This window comes from Dermochelys coriacea, chromosome 2 (assembly GCF_009764565.3).
Source record: "Dermochelys coriacea isolate rDerCor1 chromosome 2, rDerCor1.pri.v4, whole genome shotgun sequence".
Taxonomy (NCBI): domain Eukaryota; kingdom Metazoa; phylum Chordata; order Testudines; family Dermochelyidae; genus Dermochelys; species Dermochelys coriacea.
In genome coordinates this window covers 235369633-235385713 of record NC_050069.1, presented here as the reverse complement: position 1 = coordinate 235385713, position 16081 = coordinate 235369633, and the positions used below count along the sequence as shown (strand labels likewise).

General features: G+C 38.9%; 1 protein-coding gene across 6 annotated transcripts in view; it reads left to right on the top strand.

Annotated features, from left to right (window-relative positions):
* Positions 1–16081, top strand: part of C2H10orf67 (chromosome 2 C10orf67 homolog) — a 168865-nt gene that overhangs the window by 120310 nt on the left and 32474 nt on the right. For 4 of the 6 annotated variants that reach the window (XM_043509453.1, XM_043509452.1, XM_043509449.1 and 1 more), the window contains 3 exons: positions 1592–1732; positions 2510–2730; positions 10428–10515. In XM_043509453.1, the coding sequence (XP_043365388.1) occupies positions 1592–1732; positions 2510–2730; positions 10428–10515 (450 nt within the window). The remainder of the gene's footprint in view (positions 1–1591; positions 1733–2509; positions 2731–10427; positions 10516–16081) is intronic. The other 2 variants (XM_038391160.2, XM_043509451.1) reach the window with 2 other exon arrangements.

Here is a 16081-nt window from a genome sequence, read left to right as displayed (position 1 = left end):
TAGGTGCCTATTACCCTTGCTATCTGGTCACTCTAGGTGCAGGGAACAGACTTTCTATTGGAAAGACTATGAGTCATTGTTTCCAAAAAGATATTTTTCAGGATTTCTAGTTCACAGGAAATGTTTAAATTTGTTTTGAATAATTCTGATTCAGAACAAAACTAAATTTCAAAAAAGCGAAATTTCCTGTGAACCGAAAATCCCACGTGTCTGCAAGCTCTAATCAGGAGAGATAACATCAAAACATCTGAAGGGATAAATGAGCACATAGGATAGGTAGTTATGAATTAAAATATGGGAAAGGAGGGAATAGATCACTTTAAAAGAGAACTGTGTGAAGTTCAAGTAATTTATAAGGTCAGAACTTCCTAGCAAGTTGTGTCCTTTGGTACTGCATGTAAACTTTATCTATGTTTTTGCCTTTCTTTTCCCCCATGATAGTTGTTGGTGTGCTTCAGTTCTTTGAGTGCCATAATGAGCTGGAATTCTACAATGCCCAACAGTTCCACAAGGTGCCCTTCTGGTAACCGGAGATTATCAGGATATGGAAATTCTCTGGCTATGCCCCTTTTTTCCCAGCCATGCCTTCCCAGTGCAGCAGCTGTGAAGGGAATTGCTGTAGGAGCTTTTACAATGGCTTTACTCCAAATGATGAGGATTCATCTGTAGAAAACCTCTGGGGAGGGGGAGCAAATCTAATGGCTTTATAACTGCCTTACACCACTATAGCATGTCCCAAGATCTGCCCAATGTGTATATAGTTACAGTAAGCCCGATTCTCCTGTCACAGATTTTCATTTTCCCCAGTGTAGCTTCATTGAAATTAAGGGAGTTACACCAGTGTAAAATCAATGTGGGTGAGAATTAGGGCCTGTGACTGGTATGCTGTCATTTTTATAATATTATAATTAATCTTTACAATGAATTTAATTTGCAGTTTTCACAGGATGTGGATTAAACTGCTTGTCTTTATTTAAAAAGGTCTGATACTGCAATGTATCTTCACCTCCAACTATCCTTTAACTGTCTGGTGTTTTCCCCTATCAGTGAACTGGTCACATAATCCTCCAGAGAAAGTGGAATGTATCAGCAGCTGACAAAACAAATGGCTGGCTTTAAGTGGAGAGGGCCAGCATTCAATACAATATGCTTCAGCAAAGTTGAAAGTTCAGTTGAAATAGGACAGATAATATAGTCAGTGGACCAGATTCGTCTCTAGTGTAGACTTCAATAGAGATATAACGGGGATGAATTTAGCCCCTTAGAATTTTTTTAAAACAATATAGCCTTTGTTTTGCCAGATTTACACTTAGTATAATGTTTAATTTGCAGATATAATACTAATATATATGAAATTTTGCTAAGTGTGTGGGAGAGTGGAACCATTGAGGTGACTTAATTTGGGCATATTTTATTATTTTGAAACATCTGGTGGTATTGTCCTTATTTGAAGTACAGTAGCTGAAGTAATGATTATGCTACAATGTCATTTTCCTAACTTGTTTTCTTAACTCCTGTGGATTAAAATGACCATAAAAGTAAAACTGTTTTTCCTAGTGTAGGTAATCACCACTGATTCTTTGATTGTCAGATTCCATCATTGCAAGAAAAAGATACAAAAAAAATGAAGGAGACAGTGAAAAGTGGAAGTGAAATTACAGCACCTCATGAGAGCAGAGAATCACAAAAGGGATATCACAAGCAGCAACAGAAGAAGAGTCCTAGTTATAAGGTGTTGTTTTTATTATTAAAATCCAACAAATTCTCTGTAAATATTTTATGTAGATTTCTTGTCCTTTGATACCAGTCTATGGACTATTCAGAACCATTGCTTGTTAAACCTTTTAGTTACTATGGTAAAAATAATAATTTTCATTTCTATAGTGACTTTCATTTAAGGATTTTGCACCACTTTACAGACATCCATTAATCTCCCGTGAGAGAAGTATGATTATATTTGTACTACAGATGGAAAAAATGAGGCACAGAAGGACTAAGATCCAAGTTACACAAAGAATCAGTAACAGAGCTGAGAACCATGAATTCAGTTCTATGTCCTAATCACTAGACTGCACGCTCTCTGCCAAAAGGCAGGGTCCTTGCCCATAGGAATTTATAATAAAATTTATGATCCTGCTTCCATTCAAGACACTAGAAATTTTGCCATTGATATCGGTAGGATTGGCCTTAGACAAATATGATATACATGACAAAAGTTAAGCTTTACTTGTCTGTGCTGCCATCTTTATTATATAGCCCTCCAAAAAGCTGTGAAATTGTAATGATTGTCAGTCACTCCAGACCTGGGTTGGCTTTGAAACAATGACTAGAGTTAAAAGGTTTTGTACTATGGTTATTAATTCCTTTAAACATCTAGTTTCCCTACCGTAACAGCCAAAACTAGAAGTGTCAATACCAAGAGTAAAACTTTGTATTTTTTTGCACATTAAGCATAGAAAATAAATAATACATTACTTAACTTTTTGCAATATATTTTGCACCTGAGAAGGAAGCAGAAAAAAGAGCATTACTTGCTGAAATTGAGAAGCTGAAGATATCTGAAGGTCAAGAGAAGCAACACATACAAAGGTATTGGCCAGAATTTTTAAGACATTCATTTAACTTTATAAATATTTTAACATTTTGTGGGTTTTTTTATTTCAGTCTTAAAAATGAAGTTGAACAAATTAACCGAAGCTGGGCAAAGAAATTCCAAATTCTAAAGAAAAGGTATAGTGGTATTATAATATTGACCATATTCATAGAAATAGCTCATGTCTATAATTTTGAAAACTATATAAGGAAATATTAAGGGTATAGATATTTTATAGATACAATATTACTACATAGTGACTTGAGGGAGGCTTCTCTGCTCCTTGAAGTCTTTAAACCATGATTTAAGGACTTTAGTAGCTCAGACATAGGTGAGGTGTTTTGTAGGAGTGGGTGGGTGAGATTCTGTGGCCTGCGCTGTGCAGGAGGTCGGACTAGATGATCAGAATGGTCCCTTCTGACCTTAGTATCTATGAATCTATGACTCAAACATTTTCCTAGCTTGGTGTAGTATGTAAATGAGCAGAATCTGATGATAACTAAAGAGTCACTGGTTGGATAATATACTGTTGATCTGGTTGTAGTACTAATACACTCTTCAGGGGCAGGCACAATTTTATGATTAGTTTAACATTTATCAAGACTGTGGAAAGAACATTGAAAATGTAATAATATATCTTCTTTTCTATCTTTAAAGTTGTTGCCATTAAAATCCCAACGTTTACCACCGGTCCCCCCACTACTTTATTAAAAATGTTATTTTCTATTCTAAGTATAAATAAATGCTGCTGAATTTTAAATGTCCCAGTGAAATGAAACCAGTGTAAAGAAAGTGAATAGCATATAATATGGAGAAAAAATTCAAAATGATTCACACAAAAATCTCTTAATGACAGAACTGAGGGTCATGCTTTTAATGTACAGTTTTGAAAAATGTACCTCTATGATATGCATAATGAATATACTAGATGCTGTGTATTTGTAATCACTGTGGTGTAACTGAAAAAAATAATTCAAAAGTAGATATTTACCAATTTACCACCTATCTGTTATCTGGCATAGGATCTCAGAATGAATTCAAGAATACTGATTTCTTTTAAGCCTATTAAATACATTACATGAAACTGTTGGCTGTTCATCCCAATAAGTGAATGTGCCTAGTAATCATACCCATATTAACTAATGCTGTTTGTTTTTTTTCACTGACGGAAACTACTATTTTTTCATGTTTCCAGTATTCATAAGATTACATATATACAGAATATTATATAATAAATTCATTATGCATGTCACAGAAGTAATTTTAAAATTGCATGTAAAGATTATCATTATTTTGTCAGTAACAAATTTGAGTATACACTATTTTAAGAATTCTTCCTACGTTCACATGCCATTCACTTCAGCACATTGATCCTCTGATCCAACTCCTTTACACAGAGAGTTGGTGAGTGTTTTTTTGTTAAAGTCCTTTTAGATCATGCTACAATAGGCTCCTATATTATTCATATTTTTCTCCTTTTTCTGGTTCTTTTCTCTCCGCTCTCTACTGTTCTTCTTTTCTAGTTTTCTTCCTTTATTCTTGTCTCCCTTCAGTCCTCTTAGATCATTATCCTTCACTACTTTTTCTCTCTCCTTCAAGGATCATATTCTTCCTCTTTTTTCCTTATCTTTTCCTTTTGATCCTTTTACTCCTTCCCAAGTCCTTCTGCATCTCTTTCCCTCAGCCAATCTTCTCCTCTGTTCTACCCATCTTCTCGAAGCTTCTCTCTTCCCTTCACTCTGCCTCCTCTGCAACTGCAAAAGTCTCATGTTAGTACCCTCCATACTGAGCCTTCTGGTGCTGCCATGTAGTGAAGTGTACAGAGTTTCCTAGCGTAAGGTGTGGGTAGTTATCCTTCTACTCACATCTGATAGTATCATCAGATAAAGATGCACAAAAAACCAAACCTGACTAAAGATGTTTAGGAAGACTTCTTGCATTGCATTTCATTGCTCCAATGAGTGGCAGTCACAATTATATCTATCTTAGCTACTTATATGGCCCCCCGTTACTGTAATATATGAACCATATTAGAAAAAAAGTACTATCATCATTGTATACTACAGGAGATCTAACTTGATGAGAAATGTAATGTATTCTCTTAATAGTAACACTAAGTGCTTTTAAAAGTTGAGCCTGCTAAAGTTAGAGCTGAATGTGTGGTTTTGTACATATCTAATCACTGTAACACCATAAAAATAGATTAATTTTGATAGATATTCTGTTTACAGAGAGGTATGTAACCAGAATACAGAAAAATTCTTGTTTTTCCTGATTTTTTTCCGATATTTTATGGAAGCACTGTGCGTAATAAGCTCTTTTTTTCATGAAAATTTGACTACTAGAGTATGACAGGAAATGGTTTTCCCATCACATTAATATTTTCAAGAGTTCAAATTTTTTCCCACCTTGAATCTGGATCAAAATTTGAAATCTTGAAAATACATGTGAATAGAAAAACAATTCTTTTTGGGGGGTGGGAGGGTAGTTAAAACCTTTCATTTCAATAATTTCAGAACTTTTCATTTTGGTTTTGACTTATTTGAAAAACTTTTATTCAGTTTAATTAGCTTAAATTTCAAAACAAAAAGTTTGTTTAGAACCAGAAACCAGATTTTTTCATTTTGACAGTTCAGGAACTTTTTTCTTGATATTTTTTTAAGTCAAAACTGATAGTTTCAATTTTGACAAACTGTCAGTTTTTGAAAAAACAGGTTCATTATGAAATTTCCGACCAGCTGTAGTGACTACCTGAAGAGCACACAAGCTTGAGTTTGCATTTAAGTTATTTTTATAAATTATATTTTTTTTATTATTCTCATGTTTCTATTGCATATAAATGTAAAATATGAGAGCCCTCTTGTGGCGAAAATAATATCTGTCAATTTTATAGATGTTGATCAGACAGTGTGACCTCATGGATAAAGTGCCTGCTAAATATTTAGAATATATTGTGTGTAAGCCCTTTTAAATTTATACTTTTTATTCTATTTTTTCAAATTTTTCCATCAATTTAATTAAAAATTAATTGTTAGCACTTTTCTTTTTTAAGTGACTTTAGTGCTCATAAAAGTTACCGCTTTGAGAGTACAGGAGATTGATGTCCTCTGTTCATTTACAGACATAAGTAGAGGACAGCAAGGCAAACTCACACTTTCGGCCTTTCTTCTAAGATTGCCATGAAAGGTGCCAGTTAGCATCAATTGTGATGGTGTTTTTTTGATGTGGACACTTGTACACTAGGAATTCTACTAAGACTAACAATTTATTTCATATAGGCTATCAAATAGCTATTAGATAGAATTGTCTTTCAGCCACTATTGATCTGGGGCTAGAATCTGACTGGTGATTTTGGAACAGATGACTGTATGGGCTAGATTGACAAAAGGACTTAGGCCCCTAGAATATCACTGGGAGTCACAAAGACTGAGTTAGGCATTCAAGCTGCCCATACAATCGAAGGGAGGGATTCACAAAAACCAGCATGCTAGATGGAGAGCCATCTAAACTAACTAATGGGAGATGCCAAGCAGAGGGGTGTGCCTTCAGCCACACCCATCTCAGGGAGTTTGGTGCCTACTGCTTGGAATTCTCAGCTGTGAACTCTCTCCTGAAGTCAGGTGCTGCTGGGGCCGGGGAGGGAGGGAGGTACAGAGGAGCTCGGTCATAACTTTTAGCCCAGCAATCAAGGCACTCACATGGGATGTGGGAGACTCCTGGATTCAGTCCCCCCTCTGCCTGAGGAGAAGGGATTTGAACAGGAATCTGCCATCTCTCAGGTGATTATCTAACCACTGAGTTCCTTCAACCTCTCCTGGTGAATCTGCTCCACTGTGGATGAATAATGAGAGTCATTAGGGGGTTGGAACCTGGGTCTCCTACGTCCTGGGTGAGGGCCATTCTCATGTGTGTCTGTTTGTTTGTTTGTTGTCTCTCTCTCCCCCCCAGTGACTCTTTAAATATTTATACACAGTAGAACAGTTTCAACAGGAGATATTGAGGGAGTCCCACATCAGAATATCCCATGGCCCAGTGGTTAGGGCACTCACCTGAGAAGTAACAAATCCCTTCTCCCCTTCAGGCAAAGGGGGGAGTTAACCAGGAGTCTGCCACATCCCAGGTGAGTGCCCTAACCACTGGGCTAAAAGTTATGTGGGAGGTCCTTCTCCTCTCAAACCCCCAACCATTTGTGTGCAGGGCCCAATCCAATACGCTTGATTAGAGCATAGCTACTGGACTGAACCCCACAGGCGAGATGAGCAGAGGAATGCTGTCTTCCCCTGGTTCTTGCATCACAATTGGCCTTAGCTGTCTGGATGTTTAGACTGGAGCAGCACCGTGTATGCCCTGAGGGAGGAACATAGGCAACTGGGAAACTATTTTACTGCAAAAATTTAGGTGCCTGCAGGATTCAGCAGCAGCTGAGCAGGTATTTGTGTATATCAGTGGTGCCTGATTCTGGGATTTACCTGCCTAAAGTGGCAGGTGCCTATCTCCTTTGCGAGTCTAGCCCTATATCCCATTACTAATCACCTAAGACATACCCGTGCAACAAAAAAATCTAAACCAAAACATTTCATGTATAAGAAAAGACAAATTAAACTACTGGGTAATTTAAAAAATCTAAACTTGTAATTTGAAACATCAGAAAAACAAGAAAACAACTAGTTACTTTATACTCAGAAAAGGTTAAATAGTTAAATAGTTAAATGAGACGACACAATTTATGTCTAACTTGAATCACCTCACTCTGCCATTATTCAGAGTTCCTATTTGTGGTTTTATAAATCTTAGCAAAAAGTGATCAAGTTAGCACTGCTTGTGTCTTGTTTAATTTGCTCATTTAACATTACTGTTTTATAGATATACCATGCCCTCATAATGGATGAGACAATATTTACATTTCTCCTTCTGCTAATAATGACAGTTATCTGTTCAGTCAAACTCCAGAACTGGTCAGATATGAGGGACCACGTCTAACTGGATTTGATTTCTGATATGGTGGAAATCAAATATTTTAGCAGCTGTGAGATTCTGCCTGAAGATTTCCACAGTTCTAAAAAGAAAACCAATAAAAAGCTGGTAATTCTAAATTAATCTGTGACCAAAAGCTTTCAGTGGTACCACCTGTTATCTAGTTTGGAATTGTTACCTCTAATAATGCTCTGTGGAAATTGACATAAGCTCCTCAAATTAGCAAAACAGGTGCTACCTTTTTAGCAAGTTCAGTAAACACATCTGGAAACATCATGAACTCCTTAAAGATGCCAAGTTTATAGTGTAATTAACAGTCATTCTAACCAACTTGAATTGTTGTTCTGGTGCTTGGTCTAATTGGATATATCTACACGGCAATGTAACCCCATGGTTAGTAGAATTTCAGTTAGCAGACTCTGGTTTTGTTAACCTAGGACTTGAGCATCTACACTCATTTGTAACCCCAGGAATTGTTGAATCCTGGGTCCCAACCTGGGGCTCCAGGGTCTACGCTGCACTACGGGGGCCTGAGTCCAACCCTCCATATCCCAGACTTCCTAACACCCTCCCTAAATGTGGCCACTCTAGCCCTTTGTTTGTGGTACAGTATGAGAAAACTTGACTGTCCACCAAATGTGATTGTCCAGAGGACAAAAAAAGTCAGCCCATCGAATTGTGGAATACTTTTGGAAGACCTCCAGAGTACGAGTCCAGTTGTGCTGTGTCTACACTGCAAACTCTGGCCAAGGAAAACCCCAGGCTGCCGGCCTAGCTACCAAAGCCCAGGCAGGTGCATAGGGCCGAAGGGGAAGCGGCCCAGAGATAATAGCAGGGCAAGGGGAGAGAAGGAGGGCAGAGAAGTTGCCACTAGAGGGTCCCTGGTTCGGGACCCAGAGTAGCGGGTGGGCCTGTGTCCCCCCCTTCTCCCTTGAACTACACCTGGCTGAAGAGGAGCATGGCCTGATCCAGGCTGTGGCTGGACCCTGCGATGAAGGGGCTAGATTCGGAGGCTGCAGCCAGCCACTATGACAGGTGCAGATGATGGACTGCTGATAACACCAAACCCCCGGAAGGGGGTTAGACCAGAGCAGTGGGCACTGCTGGAGGGCAGCGTCCTGAAGAGGACGCCGCCGAGTGAGGAGCATCGCGGGTCCAGACGCCAGCAGGGCGAGAGACAGATGGGACACCACCAGCAGAGGGTGCCCTGCAGAGGACAGAGTTAATTCCCAGACGTGCCAGCAGGAGGCACTGCGATGGCGAGTCCCAACCCCGTCACAGGACTCAAGCTACTTTAAATTCACTGGGGGCTTATAACTCAGCACTAAGGAGGCACCATTATGGAAGTCTGCAACAGCAGCAGAAATACCTCTCCCAGTGGTACTTTAGGAAGAGAAACAAATCACAGAGGAGAAGGCCATTTGGTTCACCAGCCAGCATGTCATCCATCAGCTTTGGGCAAGCAGACAATTTGACTCTCATTCTAGTTGTAAACTTCCCAACCATGTCTCCTCCATTTGGGGACAGACTCTCTCACTTCTACACATAGGTGTTGATTCTGTGGGTGCTCTGGGGCTGGAGCACCCATGGAAAAAACATAGTGGGTCCTAGCACCCACCAGCAGCCCTGTAGATCAACTCCTCCCCTTCTCCCCCCTTGCCTCCCATCCACCAGCAGCCCCACTGATCAGCTCCTCCCCCTCCCTCCCAGCGTCTCCCACCAACTGCAGATTAGCTATTTAGTCATGTGCAAGAGGTGCTTTGGGAGGGGGGAGAGAGGGTGGGGCGTGCTCAAGAGATGGGGCGAAGGAAGCTGGAAGAGGTGGGGTGGGGAAGACAGAGAGAGGGTACTGCCGTTAAATAGCCTTGGGAGAGGCTATGAGATGAAATTACAATAGATTTATAAATGGCTGATATGTTAAAGCTGTGAATAAGTTCAGTTCCTCACAGATTTTTCAACTCCACAGGGTATGGTATTGTATCAATACATTTAGTGTATATATCTAGCAATACGCACAACTGATTGCTGAATATTTATTGACTTTTTGCTCTCACTCTCTTCTGTGTGCTTGCTTTATTGTTAAGCCTGAGGCTTGTAAAAGGAACACTCATGAAAATTCTTTCTTGATGGTCAGTAAAAAGATGTATTTGTCATAGCATGTGAGAGGGTTTAGCAGAATGTCACATCCCATTATTTCAGTTCTCTCTGCAAGTACAGCAAATATCATAAGTCATATAGTCATTTAAGTAAGATGTCTTCATATTCCTTCTGTTGTATTAAAAAGCAGTACCGTATTTTAGAAATAGAAGATGCACAAGTTTTTCTTTACATTTTTCCATTTTTAACTCTATCTTTTCTTTTCTCTCTCTGTTTTCATTTTTTTAATTAAAGTATTTTCTGTACTCTGTGTTGGCTCTGATCATCTTATGGGAGGGCAGGATATTTAGGGCTTGTCTCCATAGCAAGCTAGTGCACAGCATGTTAGTACACTGTAGATGCACACACTGGATTGGCACATGCTAATTCTCTATGGAGACAAGCCCTTAATCATAGCTTTTATTTTGCTTGCTTGTTTTTTGTTATATATGTTAAGGTCCTCAGGTCTTGCCAAAGAGAGCTACCATATTCACAAATGTACTTATTTGCATTATTAAAATACATTAAAATACTTTAACATATAGTATCATAGGATCCTTCAAAGTGTCATGTGTAATCTAAAGGGAAATGGAAAGTTTCTAATGCAAGATATATAGAGATATATTTTAACTAATTCATCAATCCTAATTATTCGCAATGACATCCTACACTATAATCTATATATGTTTACATTTTGAATTTAACATACTCTTTTTTTTTTCAGCCTGCATGCCGTTAAGGATGAGATGTTTCTTAGACATGCTTTGTACCGTCAGGCAGCATCATTTAACCATGCATCCCGCAATCAAACAGTATGTAAAAATAACTATGTAATTGATTGTTTTTTAATGTTTTGTTTTTATTGGAAGGCATTTGGACCTTCTAACACTGCAAAGCCTAGTAATAGACTTATATTATGAAGCCAAGCAAATCCAAAAGCAAGAATTAGAAAGATACAAAAGTGATCACTGTAGAGAGGGTATGAGGAAGATTCCCACACCTGAGCCATTCTTTTTAAGTGACAAATCTGAGGAATTGTCGCAGATTGAGGTGTTAATAGAGGGGGTTTGGTAACAAATAAATAAATTTTACGTAGTAGTGAGAGACCAGGACCTAATGGTATTCACCCAAGAGTTTTGAAGAAACTCAAATATGAAATTGCAAAACTTCCAACTGTGGTATTTAACATATCAGTGCCAGATGACTGGAAGACAGCTAATGTAAAACTGATGATGGTTTGGGGTGTGTGTTTTTTTAAAGGCTCCAGGAGTGATCCTGGCACTTACAGGCCAGTAAGCCTACCTTCCGTATCAGAAAAATTGGTTGAAATTATAATAAAGAACATAGTTATGAGACAAATAGATTAACATGATTTGTTTGGGAAGAGTCTTTTGTAAATGGAAATCATGTCTCACCAATCTGTTAGATATCTTGAGGGGGTCAACAAATGTGGACAAGGGTGATCCAGTCAATATAGTATACTTTGACTTTCAAAAAGCCTTTGACAAGTTCCCTCACTAAAGGCTCTTAAGCAAACTAAGCAGTCATGGGATAAGAGGGAAGGTACTCTCATGGATCAATAACTGCTGAAAAGACAGGAAACAAAGGGTAGGAATGAGTAGTCAGTTTTCAGAATGGAGAGAAATAAATAGAAAGGTCCTTCAGGGATCTGTACTAGGACCAGTGCTGTTGAAGATATTCATAAATGATCTGGAAAAAGGGGTAAAGAGTGAAGTGGCAAAGTTTGCAGATGATACAAAATTACTCAAGATAGTTAAGTCCAAAGCAAACTGCAAAGAGTTACAAAGGGATTTCACAAAACTGGGTAACTGGGCAACAAAATGACAAATGAAATTCAATGTTGATAAATGCAAAGTAATGCATATTGCAAAAAAAAATCTGAACTATTCATACAAAATGATAGGGTCTAAATTAGCTGTTACCACTCAAAATAGAGATCTTGAAGTAATCATGGATAATCTCTGAAAACATCTGCTCAGAGTGTAGTGGCAATCAAAAAAACTAACAAAATGTTAGGAACCATTAGGAAAGGAATAGATAAGCCAGAAAATATCATAATGCCACTACATAAATCCATGGTATGCCCATGCCTTGAATACTACATGCAGTTCTGGTTGCCCCATCTCAAAAACAATATCTTAGAACAGGAAACAAAAACAGAATGGCAACAGTAATGATTAGGGGTAAGGAACAGTATCCATATGCGGAAAGATTAAAAAGACTGGGACTATTATCTTAAAAAGGAGATGAGTAAGGGGGAATATGATAGAGGTCTATAAAATCATGAATGGCGTGAGAAAGTGAATAAGAGTGTTATTTACGCCTTCACATAACACAAGAACTACTGGTCAGCCAATGAAATTAATAGGCAGCAGGTCTAAAATAAGCATAAGGAAGTACTTCTTCACACAACGCACAACCAGTAGAACTCATTGCCTGGTGATGTTGTGAAGGCCAAAAGTGTATCTGAGTTCCAAACAGAATTAGATAAGTTCATGGATAATAGGTCCATCACTGACTATTAGCCAAGATGGTCAGGGATGCAGTCCTATGCTCTGGGTGTCCCTAAATGTCTGACTGCCAGAAGGTGGGACTGGACAATGGGATGGATCACTTGATAATTGCCCTGTCCTGGTCATTCCCTCTGAAGCATCTGGTACTATCCACTGTCAGAAGACAGGATACTGGTAGATGGACCATTGGTCTGACCCAATATGGTCATTCTTATGTTCTAATGATTGAAGCAGATTTTCAAATATGGTTTTATTGCATGCACACAGTTCTGGGTACCTAATTTGTATGTGCATGTTGTGGATGAAAATGAGATCACCTTTGCTGGGGTCCAGGGTATGCCAAATCACCACAATGGCTTATGTACCACAAGCAATATCATTATAAAATACTCAGAGTTGATCTTGAGACTGAAAGCAAGATCACAGCTTGTATATTATACCCCACCATTGGGGAGTAAGGATCTGTAAAATTGTTATTCCCATTTGTGGGCTATTCTCATTGTGGGTCACATTGTGATTCCAAAGGGCCACTAATTTCTCTCCCATACATGTAGGTGGGGAGTCGGTGGGTAGCAGTGGGGAATTAGACAAGTTTTGTCTCTTGCTCTCCCTCCTCCCCCAAACATTAGCCAACACAGCTGAACTGAGCTGGCTCAAAGAGGAAATAATAATCTGCATCAGGGAAAGACCTGGCACAAATTGCTTCCTCTCTGGAATGAGGGATTGAATTGTGACTCTGAGTCACAATTCATTCCCTAATCTGCTCCTGAGGCAATGCAACTAAGTGCTGTCCCTTACTTGGGACAGACTGTGTTCTTACAATGTAGCCCTAAGAAATATGACACGCACATGCACACTATTCAAAGAAGGACCTAAGAGAAAGTGCTTGGCAAAATAGAAATGGAAGGTTTATTGTTTAAAATTCACTTATTGCTTGGCAGCTGAACGTATACAAAGGGAAAAACATTTATTTCCTTCACAAAAAGTTGTGTGTGCTCTGTCCAATTTGTGCTGCTCTGGCAATGTAAAGGGGATGGGTCTGATGACCCTGGTCATTCAGCTTGGTCAGATCTGTAATCAGCCATAGCTCTCATCTCCAGTGGACTTTCCCAATAGGACTAGAAGTCTTAACACTCAGACAACAGTACTTGGCACTATAAGTTTGAAAATCTTTCAGTTGGTAAATAAATTCAAAGAATACATCAAGGAATGCCTCTGTTAGAGCCAGACTCATTTTAGCTACAGCTGTCCATCCTAACGGATGGGGAAGTACTTCTATAGTCACTATCAACTCAAAGGAAATGGATAAAGCCAGAAAATGTCTGTATATTCCCCTAAATTATAGTTCAAACATAAAGATAGTAAAATCAACCCTGGTGAGGTCAGTCAGGCAATGATATAGCTGTTACATATCTGTACATGCAAGGGAGAATTTCCATTAGTGGAACTACTCGCACATTTAAATTTAAAAACGTGCTTAATTGCTTTACACAATAGGGATGGAATTATTCACATTCTTAATTGCTTTGCTGAATCAGAACCTTAATGTATACATGCATTGTCCTGGACATGCAGGGAGAAAGACAAGATGCAAGGGATGTGGATAATTAGGCCACAGCCATAATTATTTAATTCATCTGGGAACTATCTGGCAATAGGTCATACAGTGAAGTCATCATTCTTTCCTTAATGATTTCCACCTGTTTGAAGACTGCCATCAGCCCCACCATCGCACCCCACCCTTCCACACCTGATTCCCACCTCATTGCCGGGACCTCACTGACCTTAACTCATATGAGGGCTAAGGTGCTGTGTAAAGGGGGTTGTCTTCTTGTTATATCAGACATTGGAAGACCCTACCCCATTCCCCAGCTTCTTCAGGAGATGCCTTTTCCTAAGTCCACTTCCAATTCTGTTTTATCAGGGAACCAAACCCCCTATAGAGCTGTTAGGATATAGATATTCAGGCCTGTCTGTAAAGGCCTATACTCTAAGAATTTAGGTGTATTCTTATCACTTGACTAGTTAGAGGTATAAAAGAAAGACTCAAAATCACTGTCTGCCAGCGTAAGGTCCTTCTCTTACTGTGACAGTCTGAGGCCCTGTTCTTAGGCTAAGGCCTTTGGCTAAGCAGCAGAGGCAGCCATAAGCTGGGAAGCGACCTGTCACATCCTCACATTCCAAACTAGTCACATTGAAATAAGGTGCTCTTGGGCTGTTAGGAATACAATCCTGTCCTGACAATGCCTATCGCCTCCAGAGAATGGGAAGTGCCTAGAAGATGTAAAAGGAAACTTAGTTTGATAACATCCTGTCTGGCAAGAACTCACTTACCAATTTCTGTGTTTGTAAAAGTACTCCTTTTCTTTAAATTTGTTAGTCTCTAAGGTGCCACAAGTACTCCTTTTCTTTTTGCGAATACAGACTAACACGGCTGCTACTCTGAAACCTGTGTTTGTTCTATCACTGTAGTCCCCATTTCCCCATTGTTTGTCTGTATAATCTCTGTCTGGTTCTGTGATTGTTTCTGTCTGCTGTATAATTAATTTTGCTGGGTGTAAACTAATTAAGGTGGTGGGATATAATTGGTTACATAATCATGTTACAATATGTTAGGATTGGTTAGTTAAATTTCAGTAAAATGATTGATTAAGGTATAGCTAAGCAGAACTCAAGTTTTACTATATAGTCTGCAGTCAATCAGGAAGTGGGTGGGTATGTGGGTGGGGGGAATGGGAATGAGGGTGGGGAAAATGGAATCATGTTTTGCTAAAGGGGGAAATGGGAACAGGGAATGGGGGTGGGGAAATTGGAATCATGTTTGGCTAAGGGCAGGAATGGGAACAGGGACACAGGTGTAAGGCTCTATGGTGTCAGAGCTGGGAAGGGGGACACTAAGGAAGGAAACTGGAATCATGCTTGCTGGAAGTTCACCCCAATAAACATCGAATTGTTTGCACCTTTGGACTTCGGGTATTGTTGCTCACTGTTCATGCGAGAAGGACCAGGGAAGTAAGCAGGTGAAGGAATAAGCCCCCTAACAAGAGCAAGTACCTGCACTGGCCACCAGAACTTGCCACCAATTAGGTTGGCTGTCTCCTCCCCACCCCTAGTCACTTTCTATAATAGTTATAAAATGCTTTGCAGAGTGGGGATGGAATTACAAGATTAAGTGCTTTGCTGAATAAGAACCTTAATGCGAACATGCAGAGCAGATGAGTTACAGTTGCTGTGAAAACTAGGGCTGTCAAGCGATTAAAAAAATTAATCTCAATTAATCGCCCTGTTAAACAATAATAGAATATCATTTATTTAAATATTTTTGGATTTTTTCTACATTTTCAAATATATTGATTTCAGTTACAACACAGAATACAAAATGTGCATTAGATTTATTTTTAATACAAATATTTGCACTGTAAAAAAACAAAATAAATTGTATTTTTCAATTCTCCCATTACAAGTACTGTAGTGTAATCTCTTTATCATGAAAGTTGAATTTACAAATGTAGAATTATTTACCAAAAAACTTTATTCAAAAATAAAACAGTGTAAAACTTTAAAGCCTACACATCCACTCAGTCCTACTTCATGTTCAGCCAATTACAAACAAGTCTGTTTACATTTTCAGGAGATAATGCTGCCTGCTTCTTGTTTATGTTACCTGAAAGTGAGAACAAGCATTCGCATGGCACCAGCATTGCAAGATATTTATGTGCCAGCATCTTTATGTGCTAAAGATTGTTATGTCCCTTCATGCTTCAACCACCATTCCAGAGGACGTGTCCATGATGATGATGGGTTCTGTTCGATAACGATCCAAAACAGTGCTGACCAATTCATG